General features: G+C 34.4%; 1 protein-coding gene across 1 annotated transcript in view; it reads right to left on the minus strand.

Annotated features, from left to right (window-relative positions):
* Nucleotides 1-18,674, minus strand: part of IL1RAPL1 (interleukin 1 receptor accessory protein like 1) — a 584,229-nt gene that overhangs the window by 254,879 nt on the left and 310,676 nt on the right. Inside the window, exons 3-4 of the mRNA XM_042810633.1 lie at nt 12,256-12,442; nt 10,640-10,793 (exon numbers count right to left, since the gene is read on the minus strand). Coding sequence (XP_042666567.1) covers nt 10,640-10,793; nt 12,256-12,442 — 341 coding nt within the window. The remainder of the gene's footprint in view (nt 1-10,639; nt 10,794-12,255; nt 12,443-18,674) is intronic.

The raw sequence follows: 18,674 nt of genomic DNA on the forward strand, positions 1-18,674 counted from the left end.
TCTATCCTGTAAAAAATGCTGAACAGCGTCTGACAGAATAAATACCCTTTTACACAATGAATAAACAATCCATATGTATGGGAACTATTGAATCATGGCCTGAACCTCTGAATGATCACCTGAGGCAAGCACTGAGTCACCAGGGGAGCACAGGTGAAGGCAACTCAGCTGTGTGACTGGAAGGGGTGGAGCCTGGCTGCACCTTTCCTAGACCCCATTTAAGGGCTGACTGTCACTGTAGAAGTATCTCTTTTTGGAGATTGTTCCTTTTAGATTTTTCCTTTGCGCCCAGGTTATGAGTGAGCATTTTAATTTATTTTTGATTATTCCTTTCCATTGTGATAATCTTTCTATTTATATGATCTGTACATATCAGCCTAACCACTCTGTATATTTGTTGATTATACACCATATTCTTAGAGGCTTATCAGTATTTAAGTTAATTTAACTAGATGTTATCAACTGCCACAGCAAGAATTATGAAAGGAATTGAACCCACTGCATTTTATTTCTTGAGCAATGACTGCATTACCCCACTCCTTCAATTTATACTTCCATAATGTAAAAGAGAAGGACTATAAGCAACTTCTGCACATCTATAACCATTTACTTATTAAAAATGTCTCCTTTCTGCTCACGAAATCCTCTTAGAATCCCAAGACTAATCACTGTTGTAGACTTTGGATAGTCTTTTTAATCAAGTTAATGCAAGTTTTCTGTCCTTTGATACCATGAAGTGCTCTGTTTAATAAGGAAACTGGGTCAGCTGGCATTTTTTTTTTTTAAAAGAATACTGTATTCAAAGAATATTTTCAAGTCACGAAAGTCTTTTAATTAGGTCTAGAAGCTTAAAAGTACCATTTATATCACTTTGATTTGTTTATTTTTGCTGAATTGAGTAACTTTTTCCACAGCTAAGTTTGAGTTTTGAAAAGATAGATAAGGAAAATAGGAAGAAGGAAAAAAAAAAAAAGCGAAAATAACAGGCATGATAACTTCTTTTAAATGTCATGAAATTATGAAGTAATAGCAGTACCCTCAATTTGTATGTAAAAATATATTTTCTCCAACTTGCGTTAGCTCCAGCGTAAAGAAATTTACAGTAGTTTATGCTTCCTGTTCAACCCATGGTATCTGTTTGTCTTCCTAAACAGAGTTTCTAAATCATAATTCCCACAGCTCTATGTGCATTTTATATCGGCTCTGACAGATCATGAGGGTACTCATGAGCCACACAGACAAGAAAGCACCTAGAGCAGAACAGTACAGAATTAGGCATTTGAAGATATGAGATATAATCTGCCAACTAGCATTTATAATATATTAGTAGAGTTAGGCAGTACAGAGAACACACAAACACTTTGTGAAATGTCCTTGACTTTTCGTAAGTCAGAAAAGCTCTTCCAAATGTTTTTCTCCTTCAGTCTCTTGAGCCTGTTTTTGTCGGAATAGTAGCTGCATGAGACTTTTCTTTCAAGAATACAGTTTCTTATCTGTGCAAAACATTTGGGAAAGCCAAATGCTATTATTGTTATGATCACATAATTTCCGATAAAACTGACATTATCCATATTTTGGAAGTGTCAGTTGTTCCCTGAACTCTGCTTCTACCATTTCATTCATCCTGAGAACCTATCATTACCGAAAAAGTAAAGTCTAAGTATTGTTGGCTCTAAAAAAAAAAAAAAAGAAAAATGGTTCACCTAGACTGATTTTTCTTTTTTCTGAATGTGTAGAGTTAGCTCTTCAGAAAACTGAATTTGCTCATAAAAATCCAGATATAGCAAAAAAATCAATGAATTTAAAAAAACGAACAACAAAAAACAGAAAACAAAATGAAAGAAACTACATGTAAACAACACAAAAGAATGCCAATAGGATAAGGGGGGATGGTTTTAAACTGAGCAAGGGAGGCTTAGGTTAGATATGAGGAGGAAGTTTTACTCAGAGGGTGGTGACACACTGAAACAGGTTGCCCAAGTCAGTTGTGGATGTCCCATCCCTGGAGGCTTTCAAGGCCAGGCTGGATGTGCCCCTGGGCAGCCTGGTGTGGTGGTTGGCGACCCTGCACAAAGCGGGGGGTTGAAACTAGATGATCATTGTGGTCCTTTTCAACCCACGCCATTCTATGAATAAGCCTACTTCTATTTAAATTATCTTATCCCAATGCATTATCTGCCCTTCACAAAGTTATACGTGAACGAATTTTTGAATTCTGAATATCAGCTCAAAAATTCTGAAAGCCTAATGGGATTGTTTTGAAGGAAAAAAGAAATCTGAAAAATCAAAACAGAATTTCAGCAAGGCTTTGGTACCTCATGGAGATAATGCCCCTGGTGGGCGAGGGCTCCCTTTGGCCCCACAGAAGCAGCAGTTGGTACAGCCCCCATTGGTGGGAGCTTCCTACTGCCACCACCCATTGAGAGCATCACCAAAGAGCCAGCCTGTGCTTTCAAAGGGCTCATTTGGCAAAGTGAGAGAGGCCTATTTGGGTCATTTAAATCTCTAGTTGTGAAAGGTCTGGGGAGGTGTTAGGAGAAGTTCTCTATGGGATGCTCCAGGACTGCTAGTGCTTGGGCTACAGTACGGAACCCAGGGCTGCACAGGAAGCAGGAGGTGAGTGCCTGTCATGTGGTGTCTGAAATAGACCAGAAGCCAGAGGCTCCTGGCAGAAGTGTGCAACAATAAAATGAGAGTCTTTTCCCTCCTCAAGTGTTTCATAGAATCATAGAATCACTCAGGTTGGAAAAGACCTTAAAGATCACTGAGTCCAACCATGACCTAACCATACTACCCTAACTAACAACCCTCTGCTAAACCACATCCCTGAGCACAACATCCAAATGGATTTTAAACACATCCAGGGATGGTGACTCAACCACCTCCCTGGATACATACACCCAGGATTCATACACACAGGCACTAATGCAGGTAGATATAATAAATTAATAAATAAATAAATAATGTGCTGTTAGAAAATGCAGTTAAGCAGTGAACAAACATAGTAGTTTAAAATAAATGTACCATTATTTACACTGAAGCAGTGTCTCTTGCCTACTTGTTAATAAAACATTTATTCTCTTTACTGCAGCTCCCAAATGAAAAACTTGGTTTTCAGGGAGGATTCATATTACATGATGCTTAATTCGAGTTCTGTTCAGAATAATAAAATATGAAAGGAAAGTTTTCAGTGGTTTTGGGAAAACAAGCATCACTTTAAAATAAAAACAGAATGGAAAAGGGCATACTCCATATTACCTATGAAGCACAGTATATTCTAGATGCCGAAACAAATCAAATCAGTGATATTTAAATAAAAAAAGGAGTATATATATTTTGCACAATGCTTGAAGAAATTCGTGTTGTGATTCCATTCCAAGAAAACCTAAATACCATGAAAAACAGTAATAATAATGCTGCTGTAGACACAATGGCTTAGAAAAAACAAGGTAGAAGCAATATATTTTACTAGACCAGCTGGTACATTAAGCCCCCGAGGTCTGAAGGCAGGCTTGTATAACCAGAAGCTCTTTTTTCAGCTGTACACCTCAGTCTAAAAACAGATAAAACTTGTACTATATTTAGATTTTTTTAGATATATTTAGATTTATTATTGTCTTCTTCAAAAAGCTATCATTAATTTTTGGAGTTGTTTGATTACAACAGAATACAATGTAAAGCCAGCTTGCCTTTTCCAAAGGTTATGAATATAACAACTCTAAAATTGTAAAGTAGAATTCACATCTGTATTATAATTCTACATTTGTGTTTGTCACCCAAAGCTCCTTTGATAGTCACAAGACAAAAGCAGGAATTTGTATAACTCAAATGATATTTTACACATTGACATTAGGAGGAGACAAGTCATGCCTTACAAGCGCTGTAAAGAGCCATCAGCTCATACATAGATAGCTATAAATATGAAAGCTAGGTGAGAGGAATCTTACCTGGAGAAAAAACTCAACAGATATGCACTCACCATAAATAAACCTCTCACTACTTGAATAAAATTACACTGTGGAACTGTTGAATCCATAAAGGAGTTATTTAGGAAGGGGAATGATTCTTGTTCTCTGTGTGTCTGGAGAATTTGCATCCTGTTTAACATGGGAAGGATGCAGTGAAGAGAGAGAGAATGATTTAGAAAGAGAGAAAACTCACAGGCATTCTACTTTTCATGTATCCACTTTATATTAAAAAAAAAAAACAACGTAGTAAACCCAGTGATTTATATCACTCTTCAGAATTGTTTTTGTGAACTTACAGTTCATATTTTTAAATTAATGCAGTTCTGGATGTGAATATAATAATCCAAAGTGAAAAGAAAAACTTACTTAAATAAATGAAAAAATGTCCTTTCTGGTTCCAGTTTCTTTCTCATATACAAACAATTACTGTGTATTATCAACTATTCACAGAAAATATGGGAAAATTGTTTTCCTCTATTAAGCTCTCACACAGATAAGTGAAACACTGTAAGTTAAATTATGTTATGTCAAAAATTATTTTGATTTATTCATTCCCATTCCTTTTCATATATCACTCATTTGTAAAGAATTCAGGTACAGTTCCCTAGGGTATAATTTTATTCTTCTGACTGCTTTAAGTTTATTTTAGACCTTCACTTTCTAGTAAGCCAATAGGTGTATTAGCCATACTGATTCCAATAAGAAAAGGATCAGCCAGTTTACATCTGGGTAAATCATGGTGAATAATAGTTTCAGTTGGAAACAAAATGCTGAACTCTATTTTAGAGTCAGTATATTAAAACTCTGAAACATGTAAAGAATGAACTTAAACAAAATCTCATATGCCAAAAAGAGCCAGTTAATTGTATTATAAATTTAATATACTATATTTTAATGTCATCCATTATTTCAAAGCTGAATATTCATCTGGTGTACAGACTTTTTTTAAGGACATGTATAGACTGTTTTTAAGGATGGAGTTCCAGTTCCTTACATTATCATACTTCTACTCATTGTATTATAATTTATTAAAATATCATGCTAGAAGACTCTACTGTACGCATAAATTATCTAAAGCTTTCAAGAAATGCTATGGAAATGATAAATGCTAGGTTAGGACAATATTGCTGGATTTAACATACTCGAGGGTAACGTAAAAGTAAAATGAAATCTTCTGATTTCATAGCAATAATGTGAAACATTAACACTGAATGTAATTTAACTACCATTTTAAAGGTTATTTAACAAGTATCTTGGGTGTCTTAAGAATGGATTTATTTAATTTCTGTAAAATCTTAATGAGCTAAGGGTTTATAGGACTTTTATGTTTTTAGGACTTGCCAACAATTAACGTTTTGTTGCATTTTTTTCTTCTATGGTTTCCTTTTCTTTGTATAATGAAGTTCATCTAACAACTGCATCATACCAAACTGAAACAATGGGAAGCAACACCATGGTAACAACATCTGCTTAAAATGCTTGTATTTCAATATTCTGATATGACTAATGATGAAGAGGAAACTGACTCACACAAACTTCCCTCACACCAAGAAATGGCATTTCACCAAATTATTCTCAACTAATTTAAAAACAGGGTTTTTTTGAGTTATTATTTTTGTATATTAGTTTTGAACCTTACAAAGCCACAAAAAATCCAAACATCTGAAACAAAGTAATTCAATATAAATTATTAAAAAGTCACCAGGTTTCTAATAATGACATAACCAACAGAAACAAGCAGAAATGGCATCATTGTAGCAATTGTATACACAGGAACACACTATACTTGTTAAATAGTAGCTAATTTTAATTAATTATTTGTTTTCATCGTCAAAGAAGAAGAATTTATCAATGAATGCATGCTAAAAACTCCTCTCAACTTTCACTGATTTCAGTAGGGTGTACATGACAGTAATGGAACAGAAGTCATGACTGCAGCATCAATTAAATAGTGTCGTAGCAACTGTCTAAGCAAATATTACAAAGCTTAGATATGTTTTCCATTCATTAACACTATGAGATAAATGTAGGATCATGATGCACAAGAACAAGGACGGTTAAAATGAGCATCTTAAGGCTGAATCTTACTTTAATGTGGTAAAGACAAAGATTTCTACTACATATTAGAATTTTATAGCTACTGACCTATAGCTATACCATCAAAAATAAATAAAAAAGCCACAAGAGGTTGATCTTTTCTTCTGAAGATACCCTACCAGGCAGAAAAGAAGTCCTGGGTTATTGTAAGGGAAATACACATTAAAATAAACTTGTATAAGGAGAGCTAGCAATCCTAGCCATATCCTGAAGGAATTTTTTATTTTTATAAAAAGTTGAAAAATAAAGCTACAATGAAAAATGCTATAGAAGGTGTATTATGCATGAATTAGCTTTAGCCATATAGCTTTCCTTGTTGCTGTTGTTAGTTAAGGATGGTTTTGAAATACCCACTAAACCCATTTACAATCAATAACTTCAATGAATGTTTACGGAGAATGTTTTAATCAAATATTCTGATTGTTATTACTCAAATGCACCCAGGTGATTAATTTAGAACCTTGTTTTCAGCCACACAAAAATGATTCCACTATAAAAGTAGATCACTCATTTCTAATTAAAAAACCCGACACCTAACCCACCCAATTTGTTAAGCCCAACAGGACTTTATGTATTATAAAAATGCATGGTCAGTATTTCAAACATGATGCTTTCATAATGGATCTGTTGTTTGCTTTATATTTTATATAGTCTTTGCACAGAATAATACTGATAAATAGAATTTCACCCTGAATATCTTCTAGAGTTGAATTAAATTTATGATGAACAAAAGTAATGAACATCAGCTCTGATAATTATTAGGATCAGCTCTAGCAAAGAGGGGCTCGGTGCATCCAAAATAGTTCTTCCCTATCATTAACTGCAGAAAACCAGCAGAGTCTGTTCTCAAGCTCTAAATGCTTGGAAAACAACCCTATTAGCTCTTTGCACTTAGCACCAGCTAAAAATAAAGAAGGAAAGGCTTATTACAGCACCTTTTCTGTATCTGAATGTTTTGAAGGAGAAAGTGCAACAGCACTGGAAACAATCAATACAAGCATTTTGCAATAAACATTTATCATCATTTAAGATTTTCTACTATGCTAAGAATAATTCTGTCAGAAAGCAAAAAAGGCAAAGCTTGTGCAACGAATCCCAAACATTAAGAAATCCTGTGAAGCAGACAGATAGCACTCCTTTGTCTAAAAGTCTAGAGAAGAAAGTTACAGATAGCAAATGGGAAAGAATTAACTAGCAATTGCAAGGTTGTTACAGAAATATTTAAACCAAATAGGCAGAATTTAAATAATAAAAAAATGATCATATCAACTCATACTAAATTTAGTGTTATTAGATTTTGAAGATGCTCTAACCTCTAAATCTAAATCTGTGCTCATTCCAGAAGGAGATATGTTGAAGAAGAGCAACCAATGAGCAAACACAGTAAGTGGTTTCTCTGGACAGGAACCTAATGATTAGCTCTGATTCCTTCTACAGGGTATAAGAACTTCTAATTTCTAACAGAATGAAAAAAAAAAAAAACTTCAAATATTTATAACCAAAAAAGTTATGGATGAATTGAATAAGTAAGGCTGATGGGGTCAGAATGCTTTATCATATTCATCCAGAAGAGTATCACCATGTGATATTGCAATGAGGACACATACACTCTTAAACAAAGACCAGACGTCATTCCACCTGAATGAAAATGTACCAAAAATTTGTCCTTGTGAAGGTTTTAGCAGTATAAGTAACAACAACAACAACAAAAAATAATAAAAAAAAATAATCCAGTATTATTAGACATAGCGTTTAATGAAAATTAATCACTGTTGGAAATTATTTTTACCTATGATGTTCAGTGTGTCTAAATTAATACTGATATCATGCTGTTAAAATGTGATCCTGTCCCATAATTAAGAATGTCAGGTATGCTTTAATTAAAAATCCACATATAAAAGAAAAAAATTTTTCTTTTGGGCAATGTTGGGCAGTCTGCAGGTATAGATATCAACAAATGTTTTAGTGCATTTAGGATTTTTTAAAATATGTAATTACATAGCCATAATCCAAGAACCACCAATTATGCTGGTTCTTTCAATTTAGAATAATCAGTGCATAGTTTGTATTTTTTAAACTAGATATTTTCTAAATCAGGTAATAGCATAATAAGAAAATTAATTTAAATCATACAGATGATCATGTATTTTCAATATGAGATTCTGATTTTCAAAAGAACGAAAAGCAAAGAAAAAAGATTTATCCTAAAGCAAGCAAACAAAAAACCAAAAAAGAATAATAACAAAAAAAAAATCTGAAAGATGCATATGATAAGAAGAAATCATATTTTGGAATGGAATTGAAGTGTATACTTTTGGTAAGGAACAGGTATGCAATGTTTGAAGATACTGTGTATTATTTATAAATGTTAGTGCAACATTGCTGCCATTAACAAGTTTTCTTCTTTCTTTAATAAATTTTAAAATCCACTTACACTGTATACTCCCCAACGTATTTCCAGTGCAATTCAAATTGTATTTCAGCACAGAGACAAAGCATAAGGCAAGCATGTAAGACCTGAATCTCTTCTATAAAGTTACTTACTAAATTTTACTAAATCTGTACTACAGAGGAAAACTACTATACAGTTCATCCCATAATATTATAAAAATGGTATGAAGAACTACAATGCTATTTGAGTAGTTTACTTCTGTGGAGGTTGTCTTCAAATTTGCCAGGATTTGCACGATGGAAACTATATAATTCTCTCATTATGCATTCACTTATTTTTAACACATCAAAATCAGCCAAGTCTCTTTCTGTCTCTATCTAGTTAAACATTAATCACTGAACTCCTACCTACACCACAAGGGCTGAATTATTTTTTTGAAACTATTATTACAGATAGCAACATCTAGTTGTAATGCTTTTTTTTCCTCCATTTTCTCAGACTTAAGTCTGCTTGAAATACTGCTGGGCAGTGGAGCACCAACTGCAGAGACAGAAGGTTAACTTGAAGACTGAAAAAATATGTACTCTTTTAGTCTACACATCATATATTGCAGAAGTAATTGACAACCTCATTCTGGTGTAAATCAAATTCTTGAGGACTCTATATGGATATGGATGTTTACCATGAGCTTAATCACTGAGCAGTAATTGCCTGTCTGTACTGACGAAATAAATCAATTCCATACAATGGAAAAATTATGAAGAGATCCTGGATACTGAACTTAAATAAACATGATTGATCACCAGAATTCTCTCAAAACAACATAAGCAATATGATTTCCAGACTGATCTAATGGAAGAAAACTGCAAACCATAATTCACTTTAATTTCTGATATTGTAGAGTAAATGGGATACATCAAAACAAAGAGCAAACTTTTCACCACAAAAGCAAACTTTTTACCATACAAAGAAATTATTACATATCATAACTGTGATTACTAGTTTAACTATTTAAATAGTCAACAATAGCCCATAAAATCCTTCTCTAAGATTTGTTTCCTGGTTTTTTTTTTTTTTTTTTTTGATACTTCAAGCAAGTGCTTATATCTGCAAGCACCTTTGTGAACCACACAAATTTATTTCACATCCAGTTTCCCAGGCATATACATTTTCTGCCCTTTTTTCAGGGAAGATTCTATAGAACTTCACTATGCTGTATCGACTGTGATGTTTTCCTGTGTTCCAATACTATCCCATAATTCTAGAAGTTAATTCTCTACCTTACTTAAAAATACACATACTCTTTCTCTGTTTGAAAAAATGAAGTTTGTGGTGTAGTAAGGAATGTAAAAGCTAATGTTCTTCATATAATTCTGTAGCTTCTATCTTCATATAATTCTGTAGTGCACATTACTACTATGATACATACATTGTTTTCAGCTATGAAGGATTTTACATATTGGTAAGGTAGTCTTAAATGGAGATAATATTAAATGTATCTCATTCAGTTGCTGCTTGTGAGTTCATACAATTTATTTATGTTACATAATTACTGGAACTTGATACCTCATAATAATTTTAAATCTGAGAATAAATAATTAAAAAAATAACTGGACTAATGGAAAATAAGTTAATTGACAACTGAGATCAGGAAGTCCTTGAATTATAAATCACAGAAAGCTGGGAAAGAACACCAGTGAAAAAATGCTACACCCACATTTATACTACCTTGCTGCACAGATCTTTCTGGGATATTGGTTTACACCTACAGCTCATGTCATGCCCCAAGGCAATCAGAGCTGCTGTAGTTGGGTTGGAGCTACAGAGATTCTTATGTGCTAAGGCTTTTAACCACAAGGAAAAGTATGATGACTTTAATGATCTTATTTTTTGGTTATCCTTATCCACATTTCCCACTCAAAAACATGACCTATTCAGAAGCTTTTGCAGTAGATCAAAACTCAGATTTAATCACTTTGCACATACTACTGTGTTCAGGACAACTTTGATGTATCAGCCATTCACACACTCAGCAAAGTTTTGAACAAGAGTGGCTTATGTAGGTAGAATGATTCAAATACACACAACTCAAATTACAGAATCACAGAATGCTTAGGTTTGTTTAATCACAAAATTATACATTTTTTTCTACATATAAGATGAAGTAAGAGCCTGTGATTACCTGTAACTGTTAATTCCGTAGTTCTTCTGACAACAAAGATGCCATATTTTACCTCACAAGTGTAATTTCCAATGTCATCCTCTCTAACTTCCCGAATGACAAGAGTGTCCTTTATAAACCCAATACTTGATCTCCATGTCTTTGACTTGCATTCCTGTTTAAAGATAACATAACAATTCAGTGACTATGTTCTTACACTCAAACCACTGTTGATAATGCTGCTCGAAGAAGGGAAAGCCAGACAAGAAGTAGTTACGAACTTTACGTACATTAAATATCTCAAAATACAGTTCAGTTAAGTAAAATTTTAAAAGAAAAAAATACTGAAAATTTTATCAACTAACATATTTTTCTCATTCTCAAAACAAAAAAGAAAAGGATTTTATTTATTTGGTAGTTTTGCTTTTACTTTTGATCGGGGGTCTCCTATTTCATTTAATTATTTGCCATTACCTTTATGTATGTAATCCATGACCATTATATCACAAGTAGCTAGAGATTGCAAAGAAAATTTTCTCCTTTTATTTAAACAAAATGAGAGTATGTTACAACTTGTTCATATAAATGCTGTAAATGACTTGTAAAAATCAAATATCTTTTGAGATATTTTTAGAAGCCAGATACAGTTTTAAATTTGATACATCTTCAGGTATGTATTGTATTACACACATGGAATCCAAGATAAATATAAGCGAATAGTTGGTTACATACCTCTTAGATATGCTGCTAGTAAATTTAGCCAGAAACTTTCTAGATTACAAGTTTTTGTTTATTAGATAACACATGCTTGTGCACTATACTTAGTCAATTATCAGACTTTTAAAACATAGTTAGAATGCATATCAGCACATAGTGGTACCAGAACATTCTACTAGAGCATGCTACACAATATACATAACCTAATTTTCAGATTTACTAAACTGCTCAGTGGTGTTAAATTGTATGCATTATGGCACAAAGGCACTGAGTATTTCCTGCTAACTGCAAGAAATCCAGAACTCAAGAGACTGCTCTGCAAGGCTCTTGTGAGCCACCGACAGGCAACAACTTTCCAGGGACTTGACCCTTAAGTAACAATCTGATAATAAGAACACAATATTGAAATAAAGGTACCAACGACCAAATCTCTGGTAATTCCAAGTAAACTCTAACGTATCAGATCAAATTTTTAAAAGTTTTGGGTTTTATGCTGCTAAATAAGTCATTCATTCAGACAAATGTGCACATAGTTATTCAATTCCCATTTTTCTAAACAGATTTTATGTTGAAGTTTCCAGAAATATCCTTAAGTGCTTCTTCTAATACAGCACAATCAGTTGCTGTATATGCAGCTCATATGGCTTTTCTTTAACATCAAGCCAAACTGGATCTATAACACTTTTATTCTTTATCTCTTTTGTTACCAGATACTTGTTTGCCAACCTAAAATTTATCAAAGGAAGCAGCGGAGTCCCTCTTCATCTAAGAGGGACTAGCTCATTCTTTTGTATCTTTCATTCTGCCTGCTCTTAAGAAAGTCTAAAACAGTGAAAGTTTCACATAGTATTTAGATCATGAAAATCATTAGAATATTGACAGCATACTGGTGAAAGGCAAAAACTTTTTGAATTCCTTACCTTGTACCACAGAATCTCAGGCTCCCTAAATGGAAACAAAAAGTCCTCTATTTCAGGACATGAGATTTCCTTGCTTTTGCTAAGTTCAGCTTTTTCAAAATATTTCATCTTTGAATTGTAGCAGAGTCCAGTGTCATTTTCACCCACCGTCAGCGAAATGGACACTTTCATACAGTAAGTTGAGTTTCTGTAATGCAATAAAAATAGAAATAAAAGTCTGAAATGAAAAAAATGCCAATGTACATGCTATTGATTTTAAGTCATAATTTTCATCCCAAGCAACAGATAGAAAACCAAACACTGTATTTTCTATGTATTCTGCAGCTCATCATGGTAATTTTACCACTAACTACACAATTTTTAGAATGTGTCAGCCTTATTCTATGACTGAGGGTTTCTGTTTCCATTTTAAACTCCTTCTGACATTACTGCCCTAACTGGATATTTGAGGACAACAGCAAAAGAACATATGCAATAAAATCTCCAAGAATTCACCAGTGATAGCAGATAACAAATATGCTGACTGAAATCATTACAGCACTTTCTTGGGGATGAACAGATAATGCCATAGGACAAAAGGGAAACTTTTGCACAGCACCATGAGATGTCTGCTTGGCAGATTAGAGCATACGTTCAGGTGGAATAGGTAACTGTTTTTGCAACCTTTACTAAAATGAATCTTATGATCCTTCCAATTAGAGAATAAAGAGTGTTTTAAGCTAACAGACTGCTGAATTGTTTAGCTTATCCTGCATTTCCCACACTCCAAGGCCAAAATGTTACTCCTGCATTACCAGAAACTATCATCAGTTTGGGCTCCATCCTGAAATTCATTACCTCCCCTGCTGCTGACACATCAGACAGCTAGAAACTAGGGAAAATTTTTTGCTTCCCACATTTCATTATGCACTTTAATTAGTCTCAAAGACAAAATTACATGAAAGGCTTTTTTTTAAAAAAAAATTTAATTTTAATTTAGTTTAGTTTAGTTTTTTTTGCATTTGGGTTTCCAAGTGGGCAGCAAGTGGGTCTGTAAAGTTGATAATCCTCAGGAATACAGTAAAACAATGAAAGATTTATCTCCTGCTGTTTTGTAAATGCATTTGACCCCTGATCTGCTGAAAGAGGATCCTGCAGAGAGCAGTGAGAAAACACTCTTCTTATTTCCATTCTCAGACTGTGAGCTGACTGCTGACTTACAACAGTCTTATGTGTCTCAGAAATGGCAGGATGTCAAAGATGGTGATTTTTTTTCTCATTTTCTTTAGATTCCTAATATGACTCCTTTTTCTTTTATAGGAGAGGTGACAGAAATGCTTAAGAACAGAGAATAAGAATAAAACTTCATTAGAAAAAAACCTCTATAGTCCAATTTTCTAGAGAAAACACAGATGTAAGAAGAAAGATAAAAGTAACTAGGAAATTGTAAAATATTCTTAGAAATGTAAATTCTGGAATGAAATGACCTTAGATATCCAGCTAATTTACGGACAATCAAGAAAATTAAGAAAATCAATCACAAGCCTGCTTCTTTATAATAAAGTTATAATTCATTACTTCATTCAAGAACCCATCCGTTTAAAATGAATATTGTTTAAGCGTGATGCAAAGCAAAGAATGTATCCATTGAATATGGATCACTCTTGCTAGTTTTAAGCTGCTCAAGAGCAAGTCACCACTTTTACCTGTACATGCAATTCAAAACCATCCAGTATGTCAATGAAAACATTTTTAGTACTGTACATTACATTATTCCAGAAAGATTCTCCTTGGAGTATTTATCTGTGGCTTGAGAAACTCATTTAAAGTCACCTAAGTCAGTTTTTTTTCCCAAATGATCTTTTTTCGTTGTCTTGAAAAACCTATCCCTTGGAAACAGGAAGAAAGTGTAAACTACCCATCAGTCTCTTGGTTGAGAAAAGAGTACACAATTGGATGACTGTGAGTAATACATAGGGAAGTACTGACTAGCTAATTTCACATTCAAATACTGACATAAATATAATCACAAATAAATATTACCTCATGATTTTAGAATTTCTAGAAGGATCTTGGAAAACAATCAGGCAAACATTTAAGAGTAATTCCATTTCTCTAAAGAACCAAGCAAAAAAACCCAAATATATATTTATTGTTTTTCTTCACTATTCAGAGGAAAATGGCCTAATACTCTAATTTCTGTGGTTTGCTTAAATCACTTTTCTTCAATAATGGCAATAGTGGCTAGAGTCAGAAATCTTTCTGAGGAACATTCAAGTTTTCATTGCAACAGAATACCCTTTACTACATGTAATTTAGGATGCTGGTTCTATAAAAGAAGAATATCTCTGACTGTTTAAAGTCGCTATTCCCCCAAATGATGTTCCCCCAAATCCCTGTCAGGCTGTCAACATGCTGGGATGCCTCTAATAATTTCCAATTCTCTCTTCATTTCCACTGGGGAGGAGTGAGTGAACAGCTGTGTGGTACATAGCTGCTGCCTGGTTAAACAACAGCTTGTAAGTCTCAGTTCAGTCCCTGGGAATGTGATGGAGCAACAAGTCCTGGAAACAATTTCCAGGCACATGAAGGATGAGAAAAAGACAGTGAGTAGTCAATATGGATTCACCGAGGAGAAGTCATGTTTTACCAGCTTGATAATCTATGATGGAAGACTGGCATGGCAGATGAGAGAAGCAGTAGACATTGTCTACTTAGATCTTAGTAAGGCTTTTGACACTGTCTCCTTGAAGATCTTTGATGAGAAGCTGTTGATGTAGGGGACAGATGAGCAAACAGTGAGGGGGACCGAAAACTGGCTGAATGGAAAGGACACAGAAGGTAGTAATCAGTGGCACAAAACCTGTTTGAAGGCCAGTAGGTAGAAGTGTACCCAAAGGATCAAGTCTGGGTACAGTCCTATTTGACATCTTCATTAATGTTCTGGATGATAGGGTGAAGTGTACTCTCAGCAAGTTTTCAGATAACAGAGAACTGGGAAAAGTGGCAGATAAACCAGAGGGTTGTGCTGCTGTCCACAGGGACCTCAACAGGCTAGAGAAAAGAGTTTACAGGAACTTCATGAAGATAACAAGGAGAAATGTAAAGTCCTACACTGAGGGAGAAACAACTCCATGAATCAGTTATTCTGAGAGTGACTGAACACTGGCACAACTGCCCAGAGAGGTTGTGGAGTCCCTCTCCTTGGAGATTTTCAAAAGTCATCAGGACCTAGACTTGAGCAACTAGCTCTAGATGGTCCTGCATAAGAGGTGCAGTTGAACAAGATGATCCATAGAGGCCCTTTCTGACATCAGCCATTCTTTGATTTTGTTAACTTGTGAGGATGGTTTTATTTAATGACTTAATGAAGTGTGTGTTTGACATACACCTGTCTCCTGTACACAGAAGCACAGAATTGAACTTATGTACTCACCTGTCAGGTGTGTATGGTAGTGAAATAATTTGGAGGGATAGTTTGTAGCTAAGTTCCCTAGCAGAATTTTCTCTCAATTGCCCAAAGTTGTCATCCAAGGAACCTAACACTCTGCATGCCCCTAAGAGGCACAGAGTTTTCTTCAGAGGCTCTAAATACCAACTATTCTGTCAGAAACCAAAACTATTGGGATGAAATAGAACTCAAAAAGAGTGGTATGAAAGCCAGAATAACACAACAATATGAGCAAAGAAAATAAAGTTAATGGGCTCACATAACAGAAAAAGAGAGAAAACTGAAACAGTCCCTAGGTGGAAATTAAAAGGAGAAAGACGAGGTGAGTTTGCTGATTACATCTGGAGTATAATGGATGCAGTACGTGTGAAGCCTTTCAGCTCTCAGAAACTGCAGCACACAGCAGATCCCTCTGGCAAGCATGCATACTGAAGAGGGTCAAAATGCTAGTGTGTTAGAGTTCAGGAAATTTTCTGTATGTCTCTTTCTAGAGGAACTATATTTAACAAGCAAATAAAAAATCCTGTATCATGAGTTTAAGAAAATTTTATAAATCACTGGAAGCACTTTTACATTCCCTATTAAGAGCAAATGCAACGAACTATTTTCTTCCTTTCATTCTCCAGTGTGGTCCAATTTGTGAACCTTTAGCACCTCTCAGCTACATTTCAAAACTTCTAATCTATATAACAGCTACTTAGATAAAATTCAGGCAATAAAAATCTCAGAAGTTATGAATACACTGCAGAGGGTATACTAGAACTGTATATATATCCTTGCTTTTGTCTACAAGACAAACTTCTTTATTATGAGTAAGAAGATATTCAGTCACCTACTTTACTGACGTACAAAACATATGTCATAAAATATGATAGAGATTTCTCCATAGTTTGACATGGATTTGTAAGGCCCTCTTTGCATTAAGTCAAAAGGTTTGGTTGTTTTTATAAAATATATTAATTCCAGATATATGTTTACATGTGTATTACTCTGTACTTAATCCGAAGTGGTATCAGTTAATTCAATACAGAAATGCAACTACACAATGTGAAAATACAACAAATTTTTACATTAGGAAAGAAAAATAATACACACATTTTAAATCACACAACCACAGAATCATAGGGATTGGGAAGGACCTCCAGAGATCAAGTTCAACCCCTGAGAAAGCAGGTTCCTTCCAATATGTTGCACAGGAAGGCATCCAGACAAGTCTTGAATATTTCCATAGAAGGATAGTCCACAACCTCTCTGGGCAGCCTGTTCTGGTGCTCTGTCACTCTGACCATAAAGTTTTTTGTTTGTTTGTTTGAATGGAACTTCCTGTGTTTCAGTTTCTGCCTGTTGCCCCTTGTTCTATACTGCATGGCACTAAAGAGTCTGCCCCCATTGACTTGACTCCTTCAGATGTTCACAATCATGAGATTCCCATCTCATCCTTCTCTTCTTTAGTCTGAACAGTCTCAGGTCTCTCAGTCTTTCCTCATATGGGAGATGTTCCAGGCCTCACATCATCTTTGTGCCCCTGCACTGTACTCAATCCCTGCTGTTATATTCTACCTTGTAAACAACTATGTTATAATATGTTATAATACAGCAAATTAAATTAAAAGCCAATATAATTGCCACTGTAGAAAGAAACTAAAGAAAAGCTGGAGGTAGTAGAAGTGCTGAAAGTCTCACAGATATAACAAGTTTGAATATTTCATTACTGCTAATATATGAGAGACAACCAGGTGGCTTGGAATAAAAGAAAGAGCAATTAATCTAAATAGACCTTAGTTCATTATTGATACAGAAGAATAAAGAATACAATCATTGCAGAACACTAGCAGTTGCTAACATCCCTAAAAGGCTTTGTTCCAACAAGTACCTCTGACTAGTGATAGCTGTACCATATTAGCAAATGTGTTCACAAATTTAAAGCAGTAACAGCTCTATTTCATCTGAATTAAGTTCAAATGCTAGATTGTTACTAATAACTTTTCCACACACACAAAAATGTATACTAACTTTAATTCTCTTTTATGTGATACATTTCTGTAGGACCACAATATTTCAAGGAGCCTAAAGCAACATTGTGGACCATCTACTGATTTATGAATTTCTCTCGTAGCAGTCAAGTGCCTCTGGGATAGGAAAAGTCAGTTAGTATTGAGAAACAAATATTTTTCCATCATGTCTAATCTCAGATCAGTCTACTTGCTGATCACATGATACAGTCAGTTGTTTTTATTTTTTCTGAACGTAGTAATCAGAAGTGTTGATGACCTAGTCACAAATGTTCAAGAGAAGTGCAAAAACCACCTGTACCTGTTCCCATATATAAGTAAAGCTTTTCATTTACTTATTTCATCCAACAGGTTCTCAAACACAGAAAAATTCAGATCTTACACATAATACAGCAACAGGAAGCAAGATACAATGAGATTTTTCTTTTAGACAGCAAATCAATTTAAATCCAATTTCTCTGAACAAAATTAAATTAGTGGGTAAATTTTCAGAGAGAAAAAAAAAAGGAGGAGGAGGAATAGGAGACAGAAGGGGAGAAACAGATAAGAGAACACAGAATAATAGCTTGTCTAAATTTAAATTCGTAAAATATAGACATTGCATTTGAATTAACTGCCTAAAAGGTACTTAAAGCCTGATTCCTTTGTAAAAAAAGAAATCTCTTAATACGTCTAGATGAGTTACTCTTATAAAACTGCTCTTCTTTCCAGCACTGGTTATAAATACAAACAAGTAATTAGCAAAACTGCCTTCAGCCTCACTAGTTAGAACTCTGCTGTGAATCCATACAGTTTAGTGTTCCCCAGGGCAGCATCCTTCATCACTTCTTTTTCTCACAGACATTGGAAAACTGGGACTCTACCAGTTCATTGTCCACTCTGGTGTTTTAGCATGCATTCACTTCACCAGGAAGTCAGTTCAGGGGAGTATAGCTTATACAGAAAACCTACAGTTCTTGAGACTAGAAAAAACATGC

Source organism: Centrocercus urophasianus, unplaced genomic scaffold, assembly GCF_019232065.1.
Source record: "Centrocercus urophasianus isolate 14NV4802_14NV808 unplaced genomic scaffold, USGS_Curo_1.0 seq_12, whole genome shotgun sequence".
Taxonomy (NCBI): Eukaryota; Metazoa; Chordata; class Aves; order Galliformes; family Phasianidae; genus Centrocercus; species Centrocercus urophasianus.